Source organism: Rhagoletis zephyria, unplaced genomic scaffold (genome assembly GCF_001687245.7).
Source record: "Rhagoletis zephyria isolate East Lansing unplaced genomic scaffold, Rhagoletis_zephyria_1.1 Rzeph_scaffold_05276, whole genome shotgun sequence".
Lineage (NCBI taxonomy): Eukaryota > Metazoa > Arthropoda > Insecta > Diptera > Tephritidae > Rhagoletis > Rhagoletis zephyria.
Window position 1 is genome coordinate 32,645 of NW_016162359.1, and position 11,033 is coordinate 43,677.

The following is an 11,033-nucleotide window of genomic DNA, read 5'->3' on the forward strand; positions in this document are numbered from 1 at the left end:
TATGTGGTTTTCTTCGTTCTCTTCGTTGTGTTTATTTTTTTTCACGCCAACGTAGACCCCCGTCGAGTCTCCCGTGGACATCAGGGTCCTCCTGGATTAGTTTGGGAATCACTGGCATAAACAAAAAACAGCTGATATGCTATTGTCATTCATTTGTCACTTGGTGACATATTTGTTTGAAAATTTTGCTGATGGGTGGTGTGAGGTCGTGAAGATTGCGAGTCTTTACTAAAAGTGAAGATATTTGTTAATTCACGCCAGACTTAAGGTCTGCAAAAATAGCAGCACAAAAAGAAACAATTGAGTGAAGAAAATGAGTTCGAAAGATAAGGAGATCTCGAAGTCTAAGTTCAAGTTTTTCACGAAGAACGCGAAGGGCGTTGCAGGTGATTTTTTTTATAATTTTGGAAACTAAACCCTTAGGATATTTACATATATACAATGATGGTTACACTTATTCGCCTAATACCGTTTTCTAGGCGGGGCGAGCGAACGCTTATTGCGACCGGAAATCGAACGTGAATTGAGACCTGAGCAAACCACGGCCCAACGTTGCAAGACTTTGTCTGAGCTGCAGCTGCACAACTTGAAATTAGAAGAAGTAATATTTTAATAGATTTATAGCAAATAAATTTGCATTATTATCTTCCAGGCTTCCATTACGGAATTATGGACTCTTACCAAGGACTTAATAATACCAAATAAACCAGCGGAGTGCCGTCAAACAGCGCTTACATTTTATAAAAGACTTATACAAACTCAATATAAAAATCTGAATTTGCTGCGCCACCATTTCTTTTATGTCATTCAAAATCATGAAGTCCCTGAAGACCTGAAACATAGACTAGAACTGCTGGATACCTTAACTGATAATGGTAAAGATATACAGAACTTCGAAGAAAAGGTATGCGAGCAAAAAATTCAGGCATTTCTTGACAAATAAAAATAAAACTCTTAACAGATTGGTAAATTTATGCTGCAATGGATTCCGGCTATAACTGAAGCTCGTTTACTTCGCCCCTATCTTGATATTCTAGGCAATATAATAAAATTTAACGCTTCACTTTTGGACAAGGACATTGTTGTTGGTATCGTTCAGTATGTATAGTTAGCCGGTAATTAGCTTTTTGTTACAATTATTTCTTTACTTGAAGAAACGCTTGTCATTTGAGTTGCACAGTTGAAGAAGATGACATTGGTTTGCAATGTCTAACAATTCTTGAAATGGTTATGTGTTACACGATATTCCCTAGTGAACCGTTGACACAGTGTGTTGTTACATTGTGTCGAACTGTTAATCATTCACCGTATTGTCCAGCATCATGGAAGGTAAGTCATTTAATTATTTACTTTTTTATTATTTAAGTTCTTACTTTTTGCTCAGTTAGAAAGTTGTGTAAGGGAACTTTATAGTCGCTATTAACAATACCTAACTTCGCACCTTATGCTGCCTTGTTAAAAATTATTATAATCCAGTGTGTTCTATTGTAAACTGAATAACAAATTTAACCATATAATCAGGCAGATATGGACAACCACGTTGACTTTTTTTTATTTATTTAACAAACACTATTCGGTTATGACAACAAAGTAATTACAAAATACCGGGTACCTCAGAATAAAATATAAATAAAAAGAACGGCTCAAAGCGTGTGTTCTTTCATCATAAAAAGAAGAGAGAATGTTTTTCACGGTAAAAATGCACTCAAAAATTGTGATGTTAGCCAAGCGCATTTTGGACATAGCTTTAATTTATTTACGGCCAGTCTTTTAGTGCACGGCCGTGGTTTAAACTAAGTTTAAACACCCGATATGGCTTGTTTAAACTAAGATCAGCCAATCAAATGTAAGCCAGCTGTTCAATTTAAACTCAGTTTACTTAATCTAAGTCTAAACTGGCACTGAAAAACTGGCAGTTAGTACTAGTATTATTCATTATTATTTTCAAATGAAATTAGTAATTCATAAATTTTTTAGAAAGTTTATCGTATATAGAGCGTTTTTGTGGAATGAGAGGTACTGTTTGTAATAATGCATTAGAACTCCATGCCTCCCTGTCTTTTGAGTTCTCTCCTTCCTCTTTTTTTTATCTTTTAAATTATTCTATCTCTATCCAGTGTTGTAGTTTCGGAAACAAATGAAACTTTTGTGTTTTCGATTTCTTTTTTAGGAGTTATAGTTTCCTCAAAATTCGACAGCTTCCCTACTTTAATCGAATTTTTAAGTTTTCTTTGAGGGCGCCTGTGATTTTGTACTTCTTTCGAAGCAGCGGCAGGTATGTTCTCTGATTTAATGGGAACGTTGGGTTTCCCTACCCCATTTTTCCAATAGTGTCCGTCTAGTATCTGCTCAGATCGTGTGATACATTTCCCGTTGGCATCCCACTGACAGAAATGAGTGATCGGATCATAATAGTATCCTTTTGGACAACGTCCAGTCGGATCAGTTTTTTGAATAAATATATATTTTTTCATATAGCTAACAAATTCTAAATAATAAAATGTTAAAAAATCGCGTTACCGGCGTCACCTACGGGCAAAATTATAGTTTATACCTTTCCAGGTGACTCCGTAAGAACAAAACCACATCTTATCAAAATCAGTGCAGCCAAAAGAGAAGAATTACGCTCATTCACACTTATGATACTTAGTCGTATTTAAAGATGTATTATGTAAAGTTCAATATAAATAGTACACTTCTCGCACTTTCTCACTTTCTTTTAGATCATGAAAAATCTACTTGGAACCCAGTTGGGCTATCATTCTATGAAAATGATGTGCAATATTCTTAATGATCGCAGCCTCTATGCAGACCAACAATTGTTACGCGGTGCAGTCTTTCATCTCAATATGAACATTTTCGGCTCGAATGTGGTTTTTCAAGTATCGCCCATGTTTTACGCATCGACTGTACTGACTAGTTTTCTTCATGTAATTATGAATTTGTAAAATTTTTATGTTATATATTTTAGCAGAATGTACATATTTATAATAAGCATATATATTTGCTTCAGGCACTAGACAGCAGGCAAGTAATTGTAACCTTTGAAGTAATTCTAAGTGTTCGGCGAGTCATCAATTACTATAAATCGGAACTGCCAGAAATTATATGGGATTGCATCTGCGACACAATGAATGCGATCTTAGATAATATTGAATACTATGGTGAGCATATTATATACATACATATGTACATATTTACATACATAAAGTTACTCATAGACGTATTCGTTTATTAGTTTTTCACTTAATAGAAAACGGCTTTCACTATAAATCTTTTTTGTTAAATTTTATTGAAAATATTCAAAATGTCTTCCATTATAAATCGTTTTCGGTAATTCTTATTTAAACCATAGCTCATTCTATGGCAAAAACCATATAAATAAAAATTACAAACTTTCAGCAAAATTTGGATTTCGAAAAATGGCCATACAGATTTCAAACTTTTTAATCAGATTTTTTAAGTAAGCAGTCCATTCATTTTCGACATAATAAAGTGCAAATTTTAAATGGCTGGGACTTACCATTGATTTTTGAAAATTTTTTCTGCCATACCACGCAAGTTTAAAACTTTGATGGCCATGTTTTTAATTCGCAGAATTTTCGCGAATTTTGTGGAAAGTTGCAACATTGGTTTAAATGGTTTTTGTTATAGAAAGAGTTATATTTTAAATAAAAATTAACAAAAAAGATTTATAATGGAATACATTTCAAATATCGTGAACAAACTAAACAACGAATACTTCTGAATTAACTTTATATAGTTTTAAGGAATACAATAATTTAACTTAACGATCTTTTTTTATTTAGAACGTATCAATATCAACAAAGATCGCCTACACAATTTGCAAATAAATTTTCATGAAAACATCGATTGTATAGAGAAACTGCTGTACGATGATAAAGCACCGATACTTGCAAATATTAATCGTATCTATGACTTGATTGAACGCGTTGCAGAAAACCGCACAGAAACTTCAGTGCTCAAACTAATTGAGTATCGTTCGACGAAAGTAACTGCCACACGACCGCAATGGTTACAAGTGCTCAACGATTTTGTTTGTCGTTTCTACAAAATGCCCAATACGAATGTGCGGTTAAAGGCAATTCAATCTTTGGTTCGCATTATGGATTTAAATCGTTTTAGCTATGAAGAAGAGATACTTGATCGTGTCGTTATTCCTCAATTTTCACAAATTGCTCATGAAACTGATTTGGAAATACGAGTGTCTGTTGCAAATGCTTTAGTGGGCTTTGTACGCCACTGTGACACCAAGAGATGCGGCGATTTATTGGACATATTAGAGAAGCTCATTAATCGACCATTCGAGCAGCAGCTTATCGCAGGGGAATCGACAATCAAAAGTGAATCGGATATATTGGATGTTGTGACGGCAGTACATGGATTAATAGAAATTTTTGGCATTAAACTACACCGTTTGCCTTCAACACATGCCATTAAAATTTTTAATATTTTGATCGGTCACTTGGAGACACACTACGACCGCCCCAAAGTTTTCGAACATGCCCGCGCTGTTCGCTTTAAGGTAACTTATTTTTTCGCCGAAATTTTCTGGTAGATGCTTCTCCGAGTTTGGCCTATTTTGCAGATTTTCAAGTGGATTCTACGTGCTCGTTCTAATGCTTCCTACCACATCGGTTATCCAGATTCTGAAAACGGCGAGATAATAAAATTTAGTGCTTATTTAGGCATCGATTCTAGCTTACCTCCACAAGGGCATCAACATGGGCGACATCAGTTAACCTCGCACGACATAATAGCTGGCTCGCATTTTACAACTATATCTATACGCAGGGCTTGTAAAATAATTGTTAAGTGCTTAGATTTGGAACGCGGTAAATGTGAAAATTTCAATAACTTTACTATATGCAAGTACTAATGTTAAACGTATTTTCTTCATTGGATTTCTATAGATTATGAAGTCTTACAATCAGTTATTAAAGAACTACCGAAAGTGTTATGCAATAAAGCTCTTATCCAAGGTAACGATATCGAAGCTCTTGCGGTTTCCTTATTCCGCATTTTTCAAGATGTCAACAAAACACTGCACCTCAGTTACTGTCCCACTAGCGATGAAGTGAACGCATTGTTTCTCCCTGCAATTGCTTCTCTAGTTATATACCATCAAAGTATATCATCACATCAAATTAATACACTGATATTAGCGCTTTGTTCCGGCATTTTTTCTGGCACTGCTAATGTTTGCATCAATACATTAACGACTATGATTCTTGAAATGCCCGATACTTTAACACGCACATTGGCAGATATATTGCTTCAGATGAGCAAGATGTCCGATACAACTATGGTTGCTATACCGGTTTTGGAGTTCTTATCAAGTAATGTATTTGAGTAGAAATAATGTGGTACCTTTTACACCTTTATGAATTTTTCATTATTAGTTTTGAGCCGTATGCCGAATCAATATTTTACAAACTTCATACCACGCCAATATATGTATGTGTTTGCAATTTCATTGCCGTATACCAAACCTAATAGATATGATCATTATACCGTATCGCTGGCACACCATGTCATTGCTGGTTGGTTCTTAAAGTGCAAGCTAGAGATGCGAAAAAACTTTGTCACCTACATAATATCGGTATGTTTTTGCAGATTGATCTCTATACATAGGTAATTTGAATGTTTTGTAAATTTCAGTCGATTCAATCGAATGCTAGTATGCTGTATGATGACATTGACAAGTTCAAGCACAGCATACAGCGTCAAGACTTGAATAGCTTGAACGAGGACTCTTCGAATCGCAAACGAAGCACCAGTTTGACAGAACGTGGTAGTCGTAATACGAGTGTACGAAATGGATCCGATATGCGGCCACCAATCAATGATAGTTTAAAGAGCTTTCATGCAGAGTTGGCAGAGACTTGCATAGACTTCTTGGCGAGGCATACGTTCTCGCCGTGTTCGGCTTTACCGAAACGGTGAGTTAGTATTGGTATATGTATATTATTAAATCCAATTGCTTGTTAAAAATCAAAATCGTTGCATAATTCCATATAAACGAAACTTATCGATATCCACAATTTGCTTCTTTTGTCTTCTTTTGACATTTTAGGTTACCAGCAGTGGAATATCTCTTGAAAGACGGCTTCTCACAGACCTGGGTAGTTGGCCACAACTTGATTACAATCACGACTTCTGGCTGCCCAACAGCACCAATACGCAATGGTCTTTGCGACCGCTGTTCTCAAATGAATAAACAACCTCTCAGTAACAATGTTTTGATAGCAAATAAGAGTGAATCGAGCAGCACTGCGCCTTTGTCGCCGGAAGCTACCAATACGCACTCTTCCGGCGCCCCCTCAACCGTTGAGCGTCGTTACACTAAGGCCAGCCTGCAGTATAGCAGTGGAAACGAGTCGGCTGGCAGCACTGATCTCACTTCGTCTTCATCATCTGCCTCAGCGGCGATGAATCCTAACACTGCCATAACTCAACGTCAAATATCTAACAGCTCTACCGCTTCGCTCGAAGCTCTTTCGCGACGAGGCTCTAATCCAGAGCCCACGGAAGGTGGTGGAGGTGCCGCAAGTGGCAGTACAACTTCTCTTTTGGGAGGTCATTCGCTATCGACGACGAGTATAAGTGCTTCTCCGACACAATTACAGGCGGTACAACAGCAGACGTGTATCCGTTCCTGCACTGGTTGGGCGGAGATTTTGATACGTCGACCGACGGGCAACATTTCGTGGATAACGCGCATTCAAAACCCGATCGCAAATGATTGCTTCGGGCAGGATCTACCTTTTAGCAACATAGTTTCACTTTTCCTACCCACAGCTCATGGCGGTGTTTTTGGGCCTGACTTCGTGCAGTCGGCGTTAATGCCAGAGCATCAGCATGAAGCTGGTGTGCAATTGGATGTTGTGCAAACAACTACTAAAACGCTCCCAGCTCCCGGTACGACTATAGGCCCGGAAAGCGACGACACAGTGCAGTCAACTACAAACCCATCAGCTGGTGCGGAGGAGAGAAAATCTGGCGCCTTTACCAAAGCACGCCCTCTACAGCGCCAAGAAGAGATTTCGTCGTCGACTACAATGCCGCCGTCTGCAGCATCACTGAGTACGGCGGCCATCGACATACCCAAGCCACTTTCCACTAAGCGTGCAGGCGGCAAAGAAGCACTCGCCGATAGCGTGAGCGATGGCGAAGCTGATGATGACACAATGCAGTTTGCAGATGGGCTATCGCGTGCACGCAACCCAGTGCGCCGCGTCAATTCAAGTCCAGAAATGAGCTCCAGCTGGCGACAGACTTTTCTCACAGCAAAGCCAGCGCCTTTGGCGACAGATTCAGCCAAGCCAAAAGCTAGCAAATACTCTGTGAGTCTTCAAGGTCTTGAGGAGGTAAACCAACAACAACAAATGCAGTTGCAACAAAAGAAAAAGAGCGTACAGTACACCAAAGACATGCGAGTTAGCTGCGAGGCGATTCCAGAGGAAATTGCAGGATCCACTCCCCCACAAGCGCAATCTACGGATGCACCCTCAGATGTATTGCCTGTAGTAACTACAGATAAACCCGCTATACCCACTGTGGTTACATCTGCCGTAATAGCTGGACAGATGCTTATTACAACCAGCACTGCCACAATTACACTGCCTCCGAAGCAGCATTCTGCAGATGATGTTAGCATTAGCGCGAGCGTGCCCGCAACTTCGGTACAACAGTCTTCATCTGGCTCCTCGTTAAAATTAAATGTTGCGGTTGAAAAGGTCGCATCAAAGCCACCGCACTCTCCGGCAACGGCAACGGCACCATCACCACAATCACCGCGATTGGACAAACAGCCCAGTGGCATTGGTGCTTCAAAAACTGCAACCTTTACAAATGCACCAAGCACAATTCATCAAGGACTCGCTAAATCGAGCAGCAGCGGTGGTGGCAACGCAAACCTTTCGGGTGGCTCCTCTTACCTGGGCGGGGGCGGAGGTGACTACGGAAATGGCAGCAACGGTGACATGATGAGAGGCCGCTCCAAGACCATTTCCGTAGTGCGTGAGGTAAATGGCCGTTCAAGGCCAACTACCTCAAATTTCCGAAGCTTCAACAATAACTCAAAGCCATCTGTGAACGCCAAGCTTTGCATGAATCCGAGCTTTGTGTTCATGCAGCTCTATCATACCGGTCAGTTGCAAGTTACTGATGTGCCGATCAAAGTGCCACCAGAAGAAACAAATGTACTGACGGTTCTTGACTTGGCGCCTCCATTCGAGACCCATAAAATCGGCGTGCTCTATGTGGGTCAAGGCCAATGTAATAACGTAGTCGAAATTTTGAGGAATTCACATGGTAGCATGCGGTACGTTGAGTTTCTCAGCAATATTGGTACCCTTGTTAGTCTGAAGGAAGCGGAACAGAAAAACCTGTTCGTTAATTTAGATAGGGGAGGCGCTGATGGGAAATTCACATACGTGTGGAAGGACGACATTGTGCAGGTTGGTTGTACAAAAGTGTGATCTCTGCGTACTTTTTACCGCTAGCGATATCCAGTAATATTCAGTTTCATTTTTACACCTCAATTTACATTTTTTTTGCAGGTGACTTTCCACGTCGCTACTTTGATGCCTACAAATTTGCAGAAAGATCCTAACTGCAATGAAAAGAAAAAGCATATCGGCAATGATTTTGTTAAAATCGTTTATAATGAGAGTGGCGAGGAATATAACCTCAATACGATTTCGGTAAGCATAGAAATATAGAAAACACGCTCTTAAAAGTAATAATTTTGACTTCCTCTTGCCAGGGTCACTTCAATTATGCTTGTGTTATTGTGGAGCCCTTAGAATTAAACAGTAACCGCGTTTATGTGAAAGCGCGTCCTGAGATTTCAAAATTCGTCTGCCATCCTGAACCGAAAATAGTGTCTGACCACAGCGCCCCCCTGTTGGCTCGTCAATTAGCTTTGCATGCGAACGTAACTTTATGAAAACTAAATTAAAATATTCTCTTACACAATTAATATACATATTTTTCTATACAGCTCGCCTCACAAGTATACCAGAGCTTGCAGAAGAAAAATCCATATGCGTCCAATTGGCTAGAACGCTTGCGTATAATTAAACGGCTGCGTACGAAGGTAATGTATATACATACATACAGTTATTTAAATGCCAATGGAATATTGTTCATGATAAATTACGTTTCAGTTGATTGAACAACAGAATAATCAACATCAGAGTGGCACATCTGCTGGTACCGATCCTGATGACCATACACACGATCCCTTAAAGAAGCAAAACACCAATCGTGATTTTACCAAGTATGCATAAAGTTATGAAAGCCGAAAGCAGCAAAATTAATTATTACAAAAGTAGTGACATAGAATAAACACTTAATCTTTTTACTTCATTAAGTTTTCCTAACAAAACTTCAGTGTTCAGAGAAGTTTAGTGGGATGAAATTAATAAAAATATTAAACCAAACCCACTCCTGCCTAATTTATGGTATTATGTATGTCGCTGTGCAGGTGAGTAAAGGGTCATTCCTGCCAAGACGACACCTCCGGGAAAACATAAATTACATAAATTGTGTTTAAATCTACAAAAACAGTAGAGCAGGTAGAATAATTCTTAAGGACTAGATTTTTAACGATTTATTTTTGACTATTTTCTCTATTTTATTGTTATAAATGCATATATAATATGCTGTAATATATTTACATCAAGTTTTCAAGGTACTTCTCATGTACTAAAGGTGACAATGCAAAGAATAATTATCCAAATAGCAAGAACAATTCATGAACTTTAAAATGATGTTATTAGAAAAATACATTTATTGTGAGAAGTTATAAGAGTTAAAAAAAATGCTTATTTGATGTCCCACCCGTTACAGCAAAATTTGTATTTTTTACGTAACACACAAATTCTTAAGTTTCCCATTGTATAAATGAGGTCCCCTTATTAAAATTATAATAAATATTCACACCAAATTAGCAGTTTTCATTTTACTCACGAGCTATGTGTCCTCAAAGGTGACTCGTCCCACCCGTCACAAGCTACAATAGGTTTTTTTTTTGTATTGCAAAATATAATGTCATTAAAGGATAAAATGGTACTTAACATTCTACTAACTACATTGGAGAAAGCCACTTTGAACGAAATATTTATAGTTTGTCTAAAATTGGGAAACGTAGCCAACAACTCAGAGAAGCGGATGTCATCGTTATCCCACCCGTCACGCTTGGAAAACGTTAAATATCTGTGTAAATTATGTAATTAAATTTTATATTTTATCAGTTTCGTAATAAACAGTTTCGTGCTAACAGTTTGACACTTGTCAAATCTATAGTTAAAGTGGGTTTACTAAAAGTTTGAGCAAAAACGAGTTAAAATGTCCCACCCGTCACTTTGGAATGCTTCTAAGTTAAATCATTTTCCACTAAGCGCCTAAAAATATGCCACGCTTGCATTTAAAATTTTTTCAGTGATTTCGTCCGAGGTCTTTGATATTTTCAAGAGTCAAAAATGCTTTTTATTTTTTATTTTTTTTTTTTTTCTCTAAAGTAAGGTCATTCCATATTTAGTTCGAGCTAATTGAAAAAAGCTGCCGCTGTGGTGTAGTGGTAAGCAGGGCGCGCTTCCACTCCGCAGCGCCTGGGTTCAAGCCCTGGTCAAAGCTACATCGCAAAAAATAAGAAAAAATGTTTTTTCTTAACTGCTTTCGCCCCTCGGCATACAATGGCAAACCTCCGAGTGTATTTCTGCTATGAAAAACGGCTTCTCATAAAAATACCATTGCCGTTCGGAGTCGGCGTAAGCGCCAATCTATTTATATTAATTAAAAAAAGAATTTATGTTTACTTACATGCACACATTCAAGCCGCTACTCCTCTGCTTGGAATAAAAAAATGCTATTCAGATATTTAATATACCAGTGTTGCTTATATTTTCAATAGAAATATTTTTTTTCTTAGCTATTATTACTGTAGAATCTTAACTGATGTAAAGACACCGTAATTCCTTTTTTATATAAGTATATATATATAT

At 38.1% G+C, this 11,033-nt stretch overlaps 1 protein-coding gene across 1 annotated transcript; it reads left to right on the plus strand.

The window, feature by feature from the left end:
- Positions 1 to 313: 313 nt before the first annotated feature.
- Positions 314 to 9,467, plus strand: gig (TSC complex subunit tuberin). Its single transcript, XM_017627479.1, has 17 exons — positions 314 to 386; positions 480 to 601; positions 653 to 904; positions 962 to 1,098; positions 1,155 to 1,329; positions 2,724 to 2,930; positions 3,014 to 3,164; positions 3,810 to 4,546; positions 4,610 to 4,856; positions 4,935 to 5,360; positions 5,424 to 5,623; positions 5,683 to 5,963; positions 6,098 to 8,483; positions 8,586 to 8,729; positions 8,792 to 8,962; positions 9,029 to 9,124; positions 9,195 to 9,467. Exons 1-17 carry the CDS (start codon positions 314 to 316, stop codon positions 9,315 to 9,317), a joined length of 5,928 nt encoding a protein of 1,975 aa, XP_017482968.1. The 3' UTR covers positions 9,318 to 9,467.
- Positions 9,468 to 11,033: the final 1,566 nt, after the last annotated feature.